At 42.4% G+C, this 21085-nt stretch overlaps 1 protein-coding gene across 1 annotated transcript in view; it reads left to right on the top strand.

The window, feature by feature from the left end:
- The window catches only part of scube1 (signal peptide, CUB domain, EGF-like 1), a 136903-nt gene extending 131031 nt beyond the window's left edge, over positions 1-5872 (top strand). The window contains exons 19-24 of the mRNA XM_079494788.1: positions 25-192; positions 1470-1631; positions 3040-3237; positions 4079-4231; positions 4959-5038; positions 5623-5872. Of these exons, the coding sequence (XP_079350914.1) occupies positions 25-192; positions 1470-1631; positions 3040-3237; positions 4079-4231; positions 4959-5038; positions 5623-5775 (914 nt within the window). The 3' untranslated portion in view covers positions 5776-5872. The remainder of the gene's footprint in view (positions 1-24; positions 193-1469; positions 1632-3039; positions 3238-4078; positions 4232-4958; positions 5039-5622) is intronic.
- The last annotated feature ends 15213 nt before the right edge of the window (positions 5873-21085 follow it).

Here is a 21085-nt window from a genome sequence, read left to right as displayed (position 1 = left end):
TCCTCCCATGCCACTGACCCTCAGGTCAGTGTCCAGCAGGTCATTCCTCTGCCGACGGGTTCCGTCCATGTCTGCCGTGTCAGCTGGGCACCTTCCAGCCCGAGCCTGGCCGGGTGCTGTGTTTCCCCTGTGGAGGAGGTCTCATGACCAAGTTCGAAGGCTCAATCTCCTTCCGGGACTGCGAGGCAAAAGGTAATGCAGCGCGTCCGTCCGTGTGTGTGTGTTTGTGTGTGTGCGTGCACGTGCCAGTTTTTTGGGGGTTTTTTGGGCGACTGTGGCTCAAGAGGTAGAGCAGGTCGTCCAATGATCCATGGGTCGGCGGTTCGAATCCCGGCTCCTCCCGTCTACATGTCGAAGTGTCCTTGGGCAAGACACTGAACCCCAAATTGCTCCCGATGTGCTGGTTGGTACCTTGCATGGCTTCCACCGCAATCGGTGTACGAATGTGTGTGTGAATGTGTGAATGTAATGTATCCATGTAATCTATGTAAAGCGCCTTGGATAAAGGCGCTATATAAATGCACCATTTACCATTTTGGTATTGTGTACCGGTAAAAATAACGTAAGACTAAAATCTTATATTTTTTCGACTAAAACTAGAGTAACACTAAAACATTTCAGATGACTAGAATAATACTAAAACTAAATTACATTGAGACTGAGTGACTAAAATTAAATCAAAATGTGCCATCAAAATCAACACCTTACCTTACATCCCCTGTTTTACAGTATGTGCACTCAAAACCAAGATGAAATAAACAATCATCTAAATAAACAAATAGATACTAATCTATATAATTTCTGCTAAATTCTTTTAAATCCAAAATGTAAGAATTTGAGGCGGATTCCTTCACTCATTCCCCCATTTAATTGTTTTTCATTTATCGTTACGAAATTGACTCCAAGACAGCACTCTTGAAATGTGAATCATTTAAATGTGTTTCTCATTAATTTTGTGCTTTCTTTTCTTTCTGCCCGCCTGTCTGTTTTTTAATGTAGCTGTCTTGTTAAATTATTGCTTGTCTGGGGCAGCTCTCCCTAAAAAAAAAAAAAAAAGAGAGAGAGATTTTATCTCAGTGGTGGTGACTATCCTGGTTAAATAAAGAAAGAAAATGATAAATCTAAATAAAATAGATTAAAGTCAAAGTCATACGATTTGTCACACACGTTACCGCAGTGAAATTTGTTCTCCGCATTTGACCCATCGCCAAGGAGCGGTGAGCTGCAGCCGTGCCGCACTCGGGAATCATTTGATGAGTAGATTTGACCCCCCAATACAACCCTTTGATGCTGAGTGCCAAGCAGGGAGGCATTGGGTCCCATTTTTACAGTCTTTGGTATGACCCGGCCGGGGATCGAACCCCAACCTCCCAGTTTCAGGACAGACACTCTAACCACAAGGCCACTGTCTGGTTGAATAATATGAATAAAACACAATGTGTTGTGTGTGGGTGTGTTTTGTTCCTCAGTCCACTGTGCTCCTGGTCACCACTACAACGCCAGTACCCATCGCTGTATCCGCTGCCCGAGCGGGACCTACCAGTCCGAGTTTGGTCAGAACTACTGCATCACCTGTCCCGGCAACACCACCACGGATTTTGACGGCGCCACCAACGTCTCCCACTGCAAAAGTATTACGCCGCAATATTTTGCTTTGAAGCATAAATTGCATGCAGAGATCACTGGCTGCAGTGACTGTCGTTGATGTTTCTCTTAGCATTTACCCATTTCGACCTGAGGACGATTCTACAAAATGTCTTCTACATCCTGACAGTTTTCTGAAAAAGCTATGTTTCTATGTGAGTCGTTCTTCGATTTTTCAAAAATAGCAGACCTACAAGCTTGTAGATCTGCTATTTTTCAATAGCTAACACCAAAAGGTGTTCCCGCCCAAAATGGGTTAACCCATTTCGACCTGAGGACGATTCTACAAATGCCTTCTAAATCCTGACAGTTTTCTGAAAAACCCTATGTTTCTGTGCCAGTGATTCTCAAACTATTTCACATCAAGGACCCCCAGAATTATCTGTATTTGGCCGCGGACCCCCATCTGAAAATATGTTGTTCCAGGGACCTCCCCAAGAAGCAAAGATTTGAGTTCAAAACGTTCACTGTGAAAGAATATATATTGAAAGACTTGTGCCACATTTTCACGATTTTTCAAAAGTAGCAGATCTACAAGCTCGTAGCGTGGCACCGAGTGCCGCGCTACGAGCTTGTAGATCTGCTACTTTTCAATAGCTAAAGTATAACATAATGCTAGAAACACCAGAAGGGGTTCCTGCCCAAAATGTGTTAATCAGTTTGGTCTTAAACTAACTGACCGATGACGGAGTGTCTACTTTTAATATATAGGCTGTTGTGCCATTAGTGAACCTCTTGTTTGGAATCAAAGATCTTTCCATTAACGCTGGCATTCCTATTTTGGGGCATGCTGTTATAGGCAAAAGCTCTCAAAAACAGCCTATAGGCCTGCATGCTTCACATCATCCTGCCAGAGTTGTACAGCGAAAAATAGCCTATCGGCAAGCTCACAGCGTGCCGTGGCCCGTGACTGATGCACCGTGAGCTTGTACAGTAGATCGTATCTGGCTTAACCCATTCTGGGCGGGAACCCCTTTTGGTGTTTTAAAGCATTATGTTATACTTTAGCTGTTGAAAAATAGCAGATCTACAAGCTCATAGCGCGGCACCGAGTACCGCGCTATGAGCTTGTAGGTCTGCTATTTTTGAAAAACCGTGAAAATGCGGCACAAATCTTTGAATATATTCTTTCAGAGCAAACGTGTTTAACTCAAATATTTGCTTCTGGGGGAGGTCCCTGGAACAACATATTTTCAGATGGGGGTCGGCGGCCAAATACAGAACATTTTTGGGGGTCCTTGACATGAAATATTGAGCACCACTGATATAGAAACATGAGGTATTAAAAAAAAAAAAACTCTATTTTAAATTTCGACGTCAAGCCTAAATGGGTTAAGTGGTTGAAACATCACTGCACCTCCTGAATTCACCAGCTCATTTCTCCCTCTGTCTTAGACCAGCTGTGTGGAGGCGAGCTGGGGGACTACACGGGCTACATCGAGTCCCCTAACTACCCTGGAGACTACCCGTCCAACGTGGACTGTATCTGGACCATTAACCCTCCGCACAAGAGACGCATCCTCATCGTGGTGCCCGAGATCTTCCTCCCCATCGAGGACGAGTGTGGAGACGTGCTCGTCATGAGGAAGAGCGGTAAATGAAACAACGTTGAATCAATGTGCAGAGTACTAAGGAATGGATAATAATAATAATAATAATAATAATAAACTTTATTTATATAGCACCTTTCATGCCAGAAATTCATCGCAAAGTGCTTTACAAGGCAGAGAACAAACATATAAAATACAATCATATAAAATATACACACATATACATCAGCAAACAAACAGAAATCAGGTTGAGGCAATTAAAAAAGGGCATAAAAACAAATAAAACACAAATCAAATCAAGCAGTGCAATATGACAATAAAACAATAGCAGAGCATAAAACCGGTGAGTACATGAATAAGAACACTCAATTAAAAGCAATAGTGAAAAGATGAGTTTTGAGCTGTGCTTTAAAAATATCTAACGAAGGGAGCCTGTCTAAGCTGAAGCGGAAGTTTATTCCAGGCTGTCGGGCCGTAAAAGCAGAAGGCAGTCTCACCATATTTCTTGGTCGCCATCTTTTTAGAGATCTTCTCTCATCTTTCTCGAGCAGGCACGCACTTGAGGACCTAAGAGTGCGGCCTGGGACATAACTAGGTAGGCAGTCGAGGTGGTAGGAAGGTGCAAGACCGTTTAGAATTGGCCCTTTTCATTTTACGCTCTCAAGAGTTAAAGGTCTATATTAAGGCTCCATCATTTAGCTGGGGACCACCTGGAGATCCCTTCAAGGTTCCGATGGTGGTCCCTGGACCACCGCTTGAGAACCACTGGCCTAGAGGGGCGGAATCAAACTAGTGCTGGAAACTGATGCCGGCTCCCTATTGGCTCACCAACCTATGTGCCCTCCTTCTTCTTCTAATTCCTCCTCCTCCTCCTCCTCCTCTAGCTCTGCCCACGTCCATCACCACCTATGAGACGTGCCAGACGTACGAGCGGCCAATCGCCTTCACCTCTCGCTCCCGGAAGCTCTGGATCCAGTTCAAGTCCAACGAAGGAAACAGCGGGAAAGGATTCCAAGTTCCCTACGTCACCTACGATGGTCAGAGTCCACTTTAGAGTTGTTACCAGCTTGACAAAGTCCTGCCACTGTGATCTTAGCATCTGCTTATTGAGGCATTGTTTCCTGTTGCATTCAATCGATGGTAATGGTTAAGCGGTCGGGACTTAATAGCATTTTATTTCTCAATTGCTGTCCGGCGACTAAATATCCAACAGCCTTTATGAATTGTTTTCTGCATAATTTTGTTGTTGTTGTTGTGCCAGATTGTTCTATGAGGGCCATCCATAGTAGTAGCATTTTTATTCATGTACGAAACACGAAGAACAAACCAAAGCAGCTCACTCACACATCACATGCTGTACCCAGTGGTGGAAACTAAGTAACAACCAACTTAATAAGTACTTAACTACAATTTTGAGGTATTTGTACTTTACTTGAGTATTTCCAATACTTTTACTTCTACTCCACAGTCTCCACTAAATCTCGGAATTAAATATTGCAATTTTTACTCGACACATTGTGAGCTTGTAGATCGGCTATTTTCAACATATTTCTATACATTTCAAAACTTGAAATGGGACATTTTGCATAGTGAGTACTTTCTACTTTTGGTACATTTTGATACCAATACTTTAATATTTTTACTCAAGCACATTTTGAAGCACTATATTGATACTTTTACTTAATGATACTTTTACTTAAGTAAAACATTCGAGTACTTTTCTCCCACCACTGTTAATGTGACTGAACGGTTGTGTGTTTGCAGAGGACTACCAGCAGCTGATAGAGGACATCGTGCGAGACGGGAGACTATACGCCTCAGAGAACCATCAGGAGATACTCAAGGTATTGTATTGCGTGTCCTTTGAGAAGGCACAGGACGGAACACCCTGTCCTTTTTTTGCGTTTTACCTTTTACACATGTCTCTCAAGAGTGACAAAGGAGCTCGTCTTTCTCTACCGAGGGGTGTGACTGATATTCTAGCTAGCACACCATCCCATGTTTTGCTGCTGGGTTGCAGGCATTTTTTTTCCGACATGCCAAGAGTCCGACCGACAGTCATTAGTCCGACACCTTACCCAAACGCTAACCTAAACCCTAACCGACAGTCATTAGTCCGACACCTTACCCAAACGCTAACCTAAACCCTAACCGCACGCGGGCGGGAGCGACGGGTGATTTTTTACCCGCAGCGTTTGCTTCTGCACTCTTTGTTCCTCTCATACTAATATTTTATGAAATAGTGGAAAAGGGGCGATCTACAAGCTCACAACGCGTCGCGATGCAATGTGAGCTTGTCGATCCACTAGTTCTGAAAATGTTTGTCGACATGGAAACGATTATGACGATTAGGCAAAAATGTATAATCTAGACATGATGACAGGTCCTAATCAATTATGTCCCCCTCTCTCTCTCTCTGTGTGTGCAGGACAAGAAGCTGATCAAAGCCTTGTTCGACGTGCTGGCCCACCCCCAGAATTACTTCAGGTACTCGCCGCAGGAGTCCAAAGAGATGTTCCCGCGGTCCTTCATCAAGCTGCTACGCTCCAAAGTCACCCGCTTTCTACGGCCGTACAAATAAGCTCCTCCTCCTCCTCCTGCTCCGCACCGTTGACCTCTCCAACCCTCTATACTTAGTGAACTAACTAGCCCATTTTGACCTGAGATCAGATTCTAAAAATGTCTTCTACATCCTGACAGTTTTCTGAAAAAGCTATGTTTCTATGTCAGTGGTTCTTCGATTTTTCAAAAATAGCAGACCTACAAGCTCGTAGCGCGCCACTCGGTGGCGCGCTATGAGCTTGTAGGTCTGCTATTTTTCAATAGCTAAAGCATAACATGATGACACCAAAAGGGGTTCCCGCCCAAAATGGGCTATAGTTCACTGCTTCCCAAACAGTGGGTCGGGACCCGTCTGTGGGTCATGGGGCCAATTTGTATGGGTCACGACTAAAAAAATCCAATTTTCTTTCGTTCTTTCATGAATCTTAAAACGAACAAAACAAGCAAACAAATCTAAGAAATTCCATGGACATGGTTTTTTCTGTTTTTTTAATAATTAAGAAGTAAAACAAATAATCTGCTATTTTCACTAGTTTTGGGTCCCGGGCAAAACTTTTGGGCCTCGACCTGAAAAGTTTGAGAACCACTGAACTAGTTGACCTTGTTGTACTTGGTCCGCTCTTTCTTTGCGCCTCTGCACTAAACATCTTCACCAAAAATAGCCCCGTCTTCAAGCTTATGGATGGGGTATTTTTGGTGAGGATATTTTAGTGAAGAGGGGTAAAGGCCTATTCATAGTCTGGATTTTTGGTGGTGAGGTGACCACCGCTCCGGTGGTGAGGTGACCACCGGAGCTGAAATAACGTTGAGCGGTGGCGAGTAAAAACAGAGAGAAGGGCTGGAGCGGTGGGGGTGGTTTGCTCTTCACCGCGGCTCGTGACGTCATGTTGTAGTTCGGTGGTCACCTAACCACCGAAAATCCAGACTATGTATGAGCCTTAAAAGGAAGGACCCGATGGGAGACTCGATGGTCAGCTAAGTATATATGGTTTGAGTGGTTGACGTCCCTGTCTACAGCTCATTATTTGACCCCTTATGCATCATCCTATAACCCCCCCCCCTCCCCCCAGCCATTATCAGCCCCCAAAATGATTGTCCAGCCTGCGGGAAAAACTATGCCCCAAACCGTCTACCCCTCTGCTTTATTTTTTGTTATGCTTTTGTTTGTGATGTTGTTTTTACTTCGGTGTGTTTTTTTTTGTTTCGTTTTTTTTTGTAATATTTATATGTTAGACACTTGCGGACGCCCATATCATGGATGTTTTTTTTAATGTAATACGTTCTCACAGACGCGAGGCGGTGGCGTGTGTGTGCGAGTGCTATAAGCATGTTTGCACAGTGTGCTTGGTGCGCCAACATACGGCCAACATGCCGGGAAAATCTATCCATCCACGTCGCGCGCATGGACGTATCTCTGTTTTTTTAATCCTTTAATGCCCCCCCCCCCCCCCCCCCCCCTCCCCCCCTCTTCCCTGGTGTGCACAAGATGGGGTTGAAAAAGAAAAAAAAACAAAAACAACTGGTGCACTTAAAAAAGAAAACCCGGACATGGGAAAAAACCATCCTAAGGTGTTGCGTTTAATAGAACCCCGCCCCAGTCCATTCCACCTCGATGGATACTTTATCCATAGGAGCAGTGGTGGAAAGTAGCTAAGTACATTTACTTAAGTACTGCACTTAAGTACAATTTGAGGTATCTGTACTTCACTGGAGTATTTCCAATTTCCAATACTTTTACTTATAATCCACTACATCTCGCATTTCAAATGTTGTACTTTTACTCCGCCCACATTTATTTGTTATCCCATTTTGACCTGAGATCAGATTCTGAAAACGTCTTCTACATCCTGACAGTTCTCTGAAAAAGCTATGTTTCTATGTCAGTCGTTCTTCGAGTTTTCAAAAATAGCAGACCTACAAGCTCGTAGCGCGCCACTCGGTGCGCTACGATAGCTAAAGCATAACATAATGCTAACACCAAAAGGGGTTCCCGCCCAAAATGGGTTAACTTTAGTTACTGGTTTACTTTGTAGATTTTGATTATTATTATTATAAAACATACATTAACCACTTCAGCCCTATATATACATTTCGGCCATTTGAAAATAGCCGATCTACAAGCTTCACAATGCGTCACATCTGCTATTTTCAAATGATTTTTTTTTACATTTGAAAACTTGAAATTGGACATTCTGCATAATGAGTACTTTTACTTTTGGTACTTTAAGTACATTTTGAATTCCGGACTTTTACTTGTAACAGAGTATTTCTATATTTAACTTAAGTAATACATGTGAGTACTTTTTTCCACCACTGGAGCACAGGGAACAATTTACATCAGACGAAACAAAAAGTCTATATTGTAGATTTGAAAAAACGACAGGAGAAAAAAAAAAAGATTAAGATATCATATAACAAGCCGTGATAAAACTACCTGCAAGTAACAGATTGTTACTATAGAGAGAAATGTATGTGATGTAACTAATATTTGGAACTTTAATTGCACTTGAATTTTATATTTTAAACTGTAGAGGAAAAAAGATCTAAGGTTAAGTTTTTTTGGTTTTGTGTCCTTTTGTTTTGTGTTCTTTAGAAATGTATCGTGTAGAGAAGAGCAGGAGAAACACTGCGGTTGTCTCGTTCCACTCCTGAGGCTTTCAGTTGTTCCACATCTCCTTTATCATAGCTCTGGCCCTCATACACACACACACACACACACACACACACACACCAAGCAACTGGCCTCAGATATGCCTGATTCATAGCCAGAAATAGTTGATATCAGTGGCGTGCACAGATAGACACTAGGGGGTGCTAGAGCACCCCCTGCCCTTTTGGCAATGTGCCCTTTTGAAAAAATAAAATAAAATAGCAGACCTACAAGCTCGTAGCGCGCCACTCGGTGGCGCGCTATGAGCTTGTAGATCTGCTATTTTTCAATAGCTAAAGCATAACATAATGCTAACACCAAAAGGGGTTCCCGCCCAAAATGGATTAAGGCAACCGGCCGGTTCCACGCGCTGCACAAGGTGCCCTTTTTTAACTTGAGCACCTGCCCCTCTAAATGTCTGTGCACGCCACTGGTTGATATACATGCTCACAACGCGTCTCGACGTGCGACGTGTTCTGAGCTTCTAGATCGGCTACTTTCGACACGTGACACTGTGGTGCGACATGCAAACGTTACACCATCAGTTGTGTGAAACCTTGAGTGTTTGTATGACTCTGCCCCACGAAAAAAAAAAACATGCACACAGAGAGTGGGGAATCATAAGCGATACACGTCGTGTATACGTGCGATCAAAACTCTCCACCACTACCACACTGCACGTGACAAAACAGGCCGCCATTTTGCTCTTCTTCATACAGTACTCGCGGGGAGTTGGGAAAGCGTTGAATGTGGTCGTTGTTGCACCTCAACATCTCAGCATTCTGTATAGCTGCCAGAGAGATGAACATGAACTCTTCTTGTATGATGGTGGCACTGGGTGCATTCTCCCAGACAACAGTTTATAAACACTAAAAACAACAACCAATAAGTCTGCCTGGTCCACCTGGACCCCAAACTCTGTCCATTGAGTTTTAAAGCATGGCATGTGTGTGTATGTACTGTATTTAAGTATGTATGTATACATATACGTCATACCGTACACACACACAGACACACAATTATGCTTTACTGTGATAACTCAACTAAACGTTTCTCTATATCGTTCACATTGATAACTAATAATAATGTCTGAGATATCCTAATAGGCCGCGCGTATTGAAGACAGACGCTATATCTGCACAATGCGACTGTAGTTAAAGATGTGTTAGTGTGATCGGAAGTGTTGGCACGGAGGTGAATGTAGTGGCGAGGAGGACACGGGGGAGGTGAATGTAGTGGCGAGGAGGACACGGGGGAGGTGAATGTAGTGGCGAGGAGGACACGGGGGAGATAAGACGCTTCTGTGCGTTGAAGGTTGGCTTATATCCCTGTGTGTCTATATGTACATATAAGCACTTGCAGCTTCAACTGTAAGCCAGTAAACTGTATCTGTGTTTTTGTGTTGTTGGGGAAAAAGAAAGCGGACGACGTCCCTCAACAGATTGCTATCAAAGAAAAAAATATATATATTGAATTGCATTATTTGTTATGAACCCCCAATAATCACCCATTTGGTGTTCAAAGATTTGAAACTAGTAATTTGACACCCTCATTATAAGCTATATTCAAAACAGCGTTCAAAAAAGGGGGGAAATCTAATCTTTGTGCTGGGCACAAGGACGATGAGGGTCTAGGTGTCGCTTTTATTCGAAAAGGCTATCAAGAGCCTACAGATTTGTTTTGAGTGACAGACACGCAGAATCCGGGACCCACTAGTCCAACTCAAGTCCTCGGAGTCAGTGAGGCAGAGGATGCAGAGTCAAAATCCCCAGAGTTCGTTTAACTCTTCAGAGTATACGGATGTAACCAAATGGACCCCGTAAAGATCTGTTTGGCTTACGTCTGTGTACTCTCAGTGTTACACATGGACCAATGAACACTGACGATTGTACTGTGTAGCCCCTTGGCCAATGGTAACGTGTTGCCCCAGGCCACTCCTAATTGGCTGTCACACAGATAGAGGTACGGCCTACTTTCCGTTTTAGGTAGGATGACGTGTGTAATGAGAAAAAAGAAATCGATATGAAATGCTCTAAAATGTATAATTGACTTTTTTTTTTTCCTCCTGAGAATGTATTCTATTGTGAATGAGTGTGTGTATATTGTGAGTGCATGTGATTGATAGTCTGAGGATGAATGTGTGTATGTTATAACTGTGTGTGTGCGTGCGTGCGTGCGTGCGTGCGTGCGTGCGTGCGTGCGTGCGTTTATGTGAGCGTGTATGTGCGTGCAGAGGCGTGGTAGTGTTGGGTGCCTGTCATAGAGAATGACTGTATGTATGTACTTTTAGTCCATTTTATAGAGGAATAATTTTAACGTTTGTTGTTAGTCGGTTGTACCCAAAGAGAGAATCTGTAACACAGTGTTGTTCCATTATTTGGTCCATGAAACTCCAGTACTGAACAAATTCAAATAAAACAGTAGCAGGAAAACAGATTTAATGTCATCTTTTTTTGTGTCTATATTGATTCTTGTCCTCATGTACAGTAACGTGACAATAAAGCCAAAATGACGAACTCACACAAGGCACCGTAGGAGACGTATATCTCCCTGTTATATCTTTTATCTTTGCTAAGATGTGTCCGAGCGGCTTGCTGCTACACACACCCGCACTGAAATACGCTGCCGGAACATTTTAGCTGACACTGCTAATATTGCTTTTTATCTTTGAGCAACGCAATCTGCACAGTAAATCTGGACGCCACATCAGAAATACTTATCATCTTCCACACTATGCTTTTTTTCCCTCTTCTTCTTCTTCTTCTTCTTCTTCTTCTTCAAATTTCCTTTCTTTGCCATATTGGGAGGGGAACCTACTAGCTTCTTGGATTATCCTTATCCCATTTTGACCTGAGATCAGATTCTAAATCCTGACAGTTTTCTGAAAAAGCTATGTTTCTATGTCAGTCAAAAATAGGCGCGCTATGAGCTTGTAGATCTGCTATTTTTCAATAGCTAAAGCATAACATAATGCTAACACCAAAAGGGGTTCCCGCCCAAAATGGGTTATACAGGCCGTTACAAAAAGAAAAGAAAAGCTCAGGGTGACAGACTTTTTCCCGAAACCACAATATCACAAAGTGTAGCAGTAATATGAGGCAGAGTGATAATATGTGCCAGGCAGTACGAACAACTGGCAACACATGGGGGTGTAAAAAGGATTCTATGGCCCATGGGCTGAACAGGGACACTCAAAGCAGTAATGCGGAAATGGTGCATATCAGTGGTTTTCAGCTTTCACCTTTTCATATCAAGGTCCATTATTTATTCGACATTTATTCGAGCCCACGGACCACCATTTGATGAAATGTATTTAGCCTCTCAAACTCCCAAAATACTTTGAATATGATTTTGGCCACAATTCCATGTTGTATTGATGTTGGTATCCTAGGAGAGATAACAGGCAAACATTGATCAAAAATGACATTTCTTCTACATTCTCTAATTGTGTACACTTCTTGTAAATGAAGTAATGCCAGATGTTTAACAATAATTTAACTCTTGAGAGCGTGAAATGGTTTATTTTTCAAGATAATTTTGCAAAGATCTATAAGGGTCACCAACTCTCCATCATTTAGTTGGGTATCACCTGGAAGACACTCAAGGACCACTGTGGTCCCCGGATCGACTGTGGCTGTGGCTCAAGAGGTAGAGCAGGTCGTCCAATGATCCATGGGTCGGCGGTTCGAATCCCGGCTCCTCCTGTCTACATGTCGAAGTGTCCTTGGGCAAGACACTGAACCCCAAATTGCTCCCGATGTGCTGGTTGGTACCTTGCATGGCTTCCGCCGCAATCGGTGTATGAATGTGTATTTGAATGGGTGAATGTAATGCACAATTTATGTAAAGCGCCTTGGATAAAGGCGCTATATAAATGCACCATTTACCATTTTATCACTGGTTGAGAACGACTGGTGTATATAGTTTAACCCATTTTGGCCTGAACAAAAAAAGAAATCTAAATGTCTTCTAAATCCTTAGAACATATTACTGAAATACCTATGTTTTTATATCAGTGGACGGTGCTCAATATTTCACGTCAAGGACCCCATGTAATTGGCCACCGACCCCCATCTGAAAATAATATGTTATTCCAGGAACCCTCCCAGACGCAAAGATTTGAGTTAAAAACGTTCTCTCTGAAAGAATGTATATTCAAAGATTTGCGCCTCATTTTCACGATTTTTCACAAAAATAGCTAAAGTATAACATAATGCTATGTTATGTGTATTTTGACACCCAAGCCTCTCCCTTCCACATAAATACATCAGTGATATTAACGGGCTTGACAGACTGTTAACTGTGGCTTCTCAACTTTGTTTACCGCTGTCTTGACAGACAGATCTGATATTTCCTGTGTGAACTTAACAGGATCCCCAATCAACACGCAGCATCTGCTGGCTAAATGGGATTGTAGCAGACGCTTTAAGTCACTCTGCTCTCCTTATCTTGTTTGCCTTTCCTTCTTCCCTCCTCCCATCCATCCTCTCTGAATTCACCCGTTCTATTCAAAGTACGACCGGTTATGACGTGAATGACGTGATAAGAACAGGGTCTGGTTGGTCTGACGCTGTGGGTATACTGCACTGAACCGCTACAGGGAAGGTCAACATGGAGTCGCCGACCGTGTTGATTTAATCGACTAAAACATTAAAACTATGACGAAAAATGTTCGTGGACTAGCCTTTTTTCACTGAAGAAAACTAAATAAAAACTAATTATGGTGACTAATATTAAGCCTTGCCGAGCCATGAGGCCCATAGGGCAGGAACCTATCTCCTGTAGGTAGCGTGAGGCAGCTTGATGTACCTTGCAAGTACACCCCCTGGACATGATGTACAAGTACACCCCCTGGACATGACGTACAAGTACACCCCCTGGACATGATGTACAAGTACACCCCCTGGACATGACGTACAAGTACACCTCCTGGACAAATGGTTAATGGTGCATTTATATAGAGCCTTTATCCAAGGTGCTTTACATAGATTGTGCATTACATTCACCCATTCACACACCGATGACAGGGGAAACCATACAAGGCACCAACCTGCACATCGGGAGCAATTTGGGGTTCAGTGTCTTGCTCAAGGACACTTCGACACTAACTCTGGGGGAGCCCAGGTTCGAACTGGCAACCTTGCGGTTACCATCCAGCCACCGCCGCCCAGGACATGGCGCTAGTATGTCGCAGGGACTTATCCCCAATCCAACCCCTGATGCTGAGTGTCAAGCAGGGAGGCACTATAGGTCCCATTTTTTCCATGTCTTTGGTATGACCCAACCAGGGATCAAACCCCGACCTCCCAGTCTCAGAGCAGACCACTAGGCCACTAACCACCAGGCCACTAAGTTATAGTTATGGTGACAAATACAAACTAGACTAAAATGTTTAGGGGGAAAAAAGACTACAGGAGAAGAGATCCTGTAGAACCAAGTCATTTTATGTTGTTGTGCTCTGAAAATAGTCGGTCTACAAGCTCACAAGCCAAGCGCTACGTGTTGTGAGCTTGTAGATCGGCTGTTTTCAGCATGCAACCAAGTGTCATTAATACGTCATCGCCAGATTCGCCAAGGCACCGCCAAAGTCTTTTTGATCGACAAAATCAACTGTAGATTTAATTTAGTCGACTAAAATTGTAAGATATTTCGTCTACTAAAACATTTCAGATGACTAAAACTAAATAACGTTTTATTGAAAAGACTATTATGACTTAAACTAAATCAAAATGTGCTGTCAAAATCAACAGTGGCCAGTTGTAGCTCAAGGCAGCTATACAGACTGAATATATTTGGCCAGGAGGTGGCGTGCTCACACAAAGCTGTAGGAAGAGAAATGTGCCAACTCTGGAGCCGTCCTCTCCTCTGTCCAAGTTTGAACAGGCTCATTTGTAGAGCCATATAAATAGGATACAGCCGCTACAGAATATGGCCTATTTGTTTATCTTGTTATTATTCAAAGCAACAGCTATGTTGCTTTAAAATAGTAACAGGTAAACATGAAATATAACATGCGAGGTGACTAATTGTTTGTTTGCTTGGGCAATAAATTATAGAAATTGATTTAAATTGATCTCAATTGCAAGATTTACTGCAGGTCTTTAGCCTACTTCTCTGCATGTACTATGTTGGTACTGAATAGTGTGGTGTTTAGAATGCACATTAAACTGTTTGATTTGAATAACACACATATATGTACTATGAATTAATTGATTCACAGTGGCGACCTAATAAGATGGATTCTGTAATGATGAATAGATGAGAAGCCTGCTTTTCAATTTCCCCCTGGGGACCGATGAATATATAAAGACGTATATTCTTACGTATCCATTGCTATAGTATAGCTACTGAGACCTGTGTGAATTTATTGGGAAGGATCTCTCTATGCTCTGATATTAAACAAACAGACCCCATCACTCAGACCACCCCCTCCTCCATCTGCTCCCCCTCATTGTGACTGTGTGGGAAATAGAGGCGACACTGACTGGGCAGACGACACTGACTGTACTCAGCAGAGAGAGAGAGAGAGAGCGAGAGAGAGAGAGAGAGAAGAGAGAGAGAGAGAGAGAGAGAGAGAGAGAGAGAGAGAGAGAGAGAGAGAGAGAGAGACATGGGCAGCTGATAGAGAGAGGGCAGTAGAACACGAGAGAGAGAGAGAGAGAGAGAGAGAGAGTGAGCTCTATTACGCCACCTGTGCACCACGCGGTGTGCGTTCAAACTGACCAGCGCGACAAAGCTGAACGCTGAGCTCCGTCCAGACAGTCACTCACTCTGCTCACCGACCACCACCAGACCCCCTGCTGTTCACCGACCACCACCAGACCACCAGACCAGACCCCCTGCTGCTGCTGCTCACCACCGACTGGGGGACTCGGGTAGGTTCTTTTTCTCCTTCTTTTTCTGGGGTGCAGAGTGAGAGAGAGTGCTGAGAATGATTGTCCCTTTTGCATGCATGCATGCATGCATGAATGAATGGATATTGTTGTAATGCGTAGCGCAGGGTTGCCACAGTTTGGTGTCAGCGTATGTTTTGCGTACAGTAGGCTATTTATTATCCTAATATACGTTATCCTACTACAGCATGTGTAGGCGTAGAGGGTCCTGCAGTCAGTGTGTGTAGGTTTATTAAAGAAAGACATGCGTTCGTATTCGTTAAAGCAAACCAACGTTTCGCATAACGGGGTTCAGCCTTCAGCGGGACGCTTTTATGATGGATCATATTTCATTCAGTTTTACCAGATGATCCAAAGGGCAAAGTCTCTGATGTCTGACTGACTGTTGGTTGGTTTGAGGCAGGCTGAGTAGCCAATTAAAACTCACAGAACATGTCTGGGTTAAAAAATAAATAAATAAAACATAAGGGAAAAGTTTTACAATAGTTAAAAGGCCATGTAAGGTATGGCGAGAAGTGAAAATTAAGAAAATTAAAACAAAAAGAAGAGTAAAGACTTTTTTTTTATTACACAATTATATAAACCAAATATAGGCCTACTATACACAAACTATTAGGCGACTTTACGCAAGGCTTACTATAAATTGAACAACAAGAATGTCTTTTAAAACAAATGAATAAGGAATTAAATCAAATAAAGCTATAATTGAGTTCAAATGTGACACAAAAACAAATTGAAATGAAATGTCCTTGAATAAAATGGCCTCCATCTAAAGACAAAGACAATGAGATACAGATTATGAGATACAGATTATTTGTTTTCTATTAAAGTTTTAGTTTTCTTTAGGATTTTGCTTAAAGGAGAATTCCATGCTAGAGGGCTTTCTTACCTTTATTTGTAGTTGTTACGTCCCCACCAAAGAGGTCCAGGTGTTATTTTGTGCAAAACCTCCTTATTGGCTATTTCCCCTACCATAAGCCCTACATTAATTGAATGGGAATTGAATGGGGCTATGGGGTGTTATGCTAATTTGCTTATTTCCATCGCTTTTTTTTGTATATATCCTATCTTTATAATGTAAATAATATCCCAAGCGGCACACTTTACTACTTATTTCGATGGAAATAAGCGAATTAGCACAACACCCCATAGCCCCATTCAATGCAATGCAATTCATTGAGGGCTTATGGTAGGGGAAATGGCCAATAAGGAGTTTTTGCACAAAAAAACACCTGGACCTCTTTGGTGGGGACGTAACAACTACAAAGAAAGGTAAGAAAGCCTTCTAGTATGGAATTCTCCTTTAATGTAGCCTGTAGGTCCAATGATTAGGTTTCCTTGCCTTCTCATATGTCACGGTTTGGGTCATGGTTGGGGTCATGGATGTGATAACTAGAGTATAGAGATCATCTAATAATATGAATCAGAGCCACACAGTCAAATACATTTAATTGTGAGAGCCTAAAAGAATGACCCGTATGGATGTTTTTGATTGATTGAAATATGTATTAACAGTTTGCAGAATTACAGTACATTTCAAGCACAAACTCAATACAAAGACTGTTAACTGTGAGTGGACGACCCAATAAAGCATTACACTTGTTTACAAGAGGGTCCACCTTATTGTTCAATTCATCAAAACATTTAGAGACGTACAAATAGACACTTCTATATAGTCAAAGAACAGAACAGGAATTCATCAGAAAAGGAGGTAAAAAGGGAAAAGAAACATATACAGTAAGGGGAAAAATGGATGGATGTGATAACTTAGATTAGAGATCATCTAATAATATGAATCAGAGCCACACAGTCAAATACATTTAATTGTGAGAGCCTAAAAGAATGACCTGTATGGATGTATGGGTCCATAATGGGTTCTACGCTCTCCCGGGTCAAATTAACCCATTCTGACCTGAGATCAGATTCTAAAAATGTCTTCCTGACAGTTTTCTGAAAAAGCTATGTTTCTATGTCAGTCGTTCTTCGATTTTTCAAAAATAGCAGATCTACAAGCTCATAGCGCGCCACCGAGTGGCGCGCTATGAGCTTGTAGATCTGCTATTTTTCAATAGCTAAAGCATAACATAATGCTAACACCAAAATGGGTTAACGTGAGGATTTTGCTTTGCATGAATCCAAAATGGATAAAAAAAACGACACACGCATGCACATAAACACACACACACACACACACACACACACACACACACACACACACACACACACACACACACACACACACACACACGCACACAGACACACACAGACACATACATGCACGCGTGCATGCACAACCTAAAGGATTCAGGCGCCCTGCTTGTACAATACAGTAATGCCATGCCATGCCACACTCAGATGCACTTTAATTTTCTCTCCTCCGTAGCAGAAAACGAGGGAATGTGTGAAGAGTCCGTGTAATGTGATGGGCCAGTTATTATGCAAGCATCCATGTGCAGGAAGGAGACTAGGAGAGCATCTATCTGAAATAGCAGATCTACAAGCTCATAGCGCGGCACCGAGTGGCGCGCTACGAGCTTGTAGGTCTGCTATTTTTTGAATATATATTCTTTCAGAGCTAATGTTTTTTAACTCGAAGCTTTGCTTCCGAGAGGTTCCTGGAATGACGTATTTTCAGATGGGGGTCCGCCGGCCAATTACATATAATGTTTGGGGTCCTTGACATGAAATATATGAGCACCACTGACACAAACATAGGGTTTTCAGAAAACCTTTAGGATTTAGAAGACATTGTTTTAATTTCGACGTCAAGCCTAAATGGGTTCAGACCTCAGTCTGTTTCCCAAACACTGGGACCCATTCGTGGGTCGTGGTGGCCCAACTTTTAAATATCCCTTTATTTTTGTTCTTGTTTACATTTTGTTTTTAATTATTACTATTTCAAAACATTTAAAAAAAAAAACGTTTCCGGGAACTCTTTTTCATGAATTAAACAAATTCAATGATTTTGCTTAAAAGGATTTCATGAATAACTGAAATTCAAAAGAAATTCCATAAATTGGAAAAACAAATTTTCCAAGGAGTAGTGAAAATAGCCGATCTACAAGCTCACAACGTGTCACATCATAACCGCGTTGCGAGTTGTAGATCAGAGTTGTTTCACTAGCTTGGGTTTCACTAGCTTGAACAGTAGATGTGATATAGTTTCACTAGCTTGGGTTTCACTAGCTTGTACAGTAGATGTTATATAGTTTCACTAGCTTGGGTTTCACTAGCTAAAAAGGTTGAGAACAATAATTGATCTATTGATATATTATCAGATCATTGTTGTCAGAGAGAAATTTTTTATTTTCCAAAAACTTTGGTCACAATTAAGCTCTTAATGCTTGCTTTTTATTGGTGTAAATATTTAGAAACCCCAGAGACTCACGTAACCTCTTTCACTTTTACTTAAAAAATATGTCCAAAATTAGCTTTTTTTTTTGCAACTTTTTTGTGATGTTCTTGAATGACAAAGACACAAAGTAGGACATTAATTTACCCTCCCCCACAAAAAACATGAAAAGCTGAAATTTGGAGATTCAAGGTTTCTGCCCGACAGAAACGTTATGCATTCACCAACATCATCAACCTCGATGGCTTAATAAGGCCCATTCATAGTCTGGATTTTCGGTGGTGAGGTGACCACCGCTCCGGCGGTGAGCTGACCACCGGAGCTGAAATAACGTTGAGCGGTGGTGAGTAAAAACAGAGAGAAGGGCTGGGGTGGTGGCGGTGGTTTGCTCTTCACCGCGGCTAGTGACGTCATGTTGTAGTTCGGTGGTCACCTAACCACCGAAAATCCAGACTATGAATGAGCCTTTAGAGACGACACTAACATACAGTACTCTTGTAGATCTTCTCTAGTCTTTGTTCCTTCTCTTCTCTTCTCTTCTCTTCTCTTCTCTTCTCTTCTCTTCTCTTCTCTTCTCTTCTCTTCTCTTCTCTTCTCTTCTCTTCTCTTCTCTTCTCTTCTCTTCTCTTCTCTCCTCTCCTCTCCTCTCCTCTCCTCTCCTCTCCCCTCCCCTCCCCTCCCCTCTCCCCTCCCCTCCCCTCCCCTCCCCTCCCCTCCCCTCCCCTCCCCTCCTCTCCTCTCCTCTCCTCTCCTCTCCTCTCCTCTCCTCTCCTCTCCTCTCCTCTCCTCTCCTCTCCTCTCCTCTCCTCTCCTCTCCTCTCCTCTCCTCTCCTCTCCTCTCCTCTCCTCTCCTCTCCTCTCCTCTCCTCTCCTCTCCTCTCCTCTCCTCTCCTCTCCTCTCCTCTCCTCTCCTCTCCTCTCCCCTCCCCTCCCCTCCCCTCCCCTCCCCTCCCCTCCCCTCTCCTCTCCTCTCCTCTCCTCTTCTCTTCTCTTCTCTTTAATTTTGTTAATGTATTTTATGTCATGGATACTGTTGAAGATGATCAAAATAAACTAACTAACTATAACTAGTTTAACCTGGGCTGGGATGATACTGTATTTGCAATATCAAATATTTGCCAAGACACTTACTGGAAGATTTTTAATGACAATATGACATGAATATAAAAAAAAATCTTAACTCTCAGAGTTACTATATAAAAAAAGCTATCATTATGCAGAAATACATTTAAATATGGATGAACACAACACATACACACATTACAGTAAACTGCATGAACTTAATCCATTTAGGCCTGACGTCGAAATTTAAAAAATTTATTTTTAAAATGTATTTATGTATTTATGTTTCTATATCAGTGGTTCTCAATGTTTCATGTCAAGGACCCCAACACTTATATGTAATATGCCACCGACCCCCCCCATCTGAAAATATGTTGTTCCAGGGACGCCCCAGAAGCAAAGATTTGAGTTAAAAACTGAAACTCTGAAAGAATATATATTCAAAGATTTGAGGCACATTTTCACGATTTTTCTAAAATAGCAGACCTACAAGCTCATAGCGCGGCACTCGGTGCCGCGCTATGAGCTTGTAGGTCTGCTATTTTTCAATAGCTAAAGTATAACACAATGCTTTACAACACCAAAAGGGGTTCCCGCCCAAAATGGGTTAAGTTGTCAGTACGGAAATGTAACACATGCATGGTGTGCACGCCTATATGAGAAACACATGTGAAGGTTTTGTCTGTAAACATCTGTAGTGTGTAAAGGTGTGTGGAATCATGTTTATAGGTGCATTCTGTGTGTATTTGGCATTTCGGGGTGCATTCAGTCAGTGTGTGTGTGTATGTGGCAGAGACGCCATTTCAGAAAAAAATAGGCGATGGTAAAAAAAAAGGGTAGGCTACAGCTTAAGCCCTGTTTAAAAAATAACAACAATAGCTACAAGCGCAATTTGTGATCTTGTCGATCTGCTCTTTTCACTGTTTTAAAGATGTTATAAAATATTCGCCTATAACAACATGCCAAAACTAGGGATGGCAAGTGGTTAAATGGATGTATGGTTGCGGACTAGAAGAAAACACGTGTCTGTAACATGTGTGCAACATGCAGATGGATGGACGTGGACTGAGATGGACTTGGCACGCCAATCTAAAAATCAGCGTCATCAACAAAATTGTTCAGAGTCTGAGAAAATGGGATGCTATTTATGTGGGGGTGGCAATTGCCACTTTGTGGCCTTTCGGGCTGCATTCAGTTTCAGTGTGTATGTAGAATGTCGGGGTGCGTGCGTGCAGTGTGTATGTAGAATGTCGGGGTGCGTGTGTGCAGTGTGTATGTAGAATGTCGGGGTGCGTGCGTGCGCAGTGTGTATGTGAGATTTCGGTGATGCATTGAGTGTGTAGCGGAGTCACTGAGACATGAGAGGTGGCAT

Source organism: Electrona antarctica (assembly GCF_951216825.1).
Source record: "Electrona antarctica genome assembly, chromosome: 23".
NCBI classification, from domain to species: Eukaryota; Metazoa; Chordata; class Actinopteri; order Myctophiformes; family Myctophidae; genus Electrona; species Electrona antarctica.
This window is presented reverse-complemented; position numbering and strand designations above follow the sequence as displayed.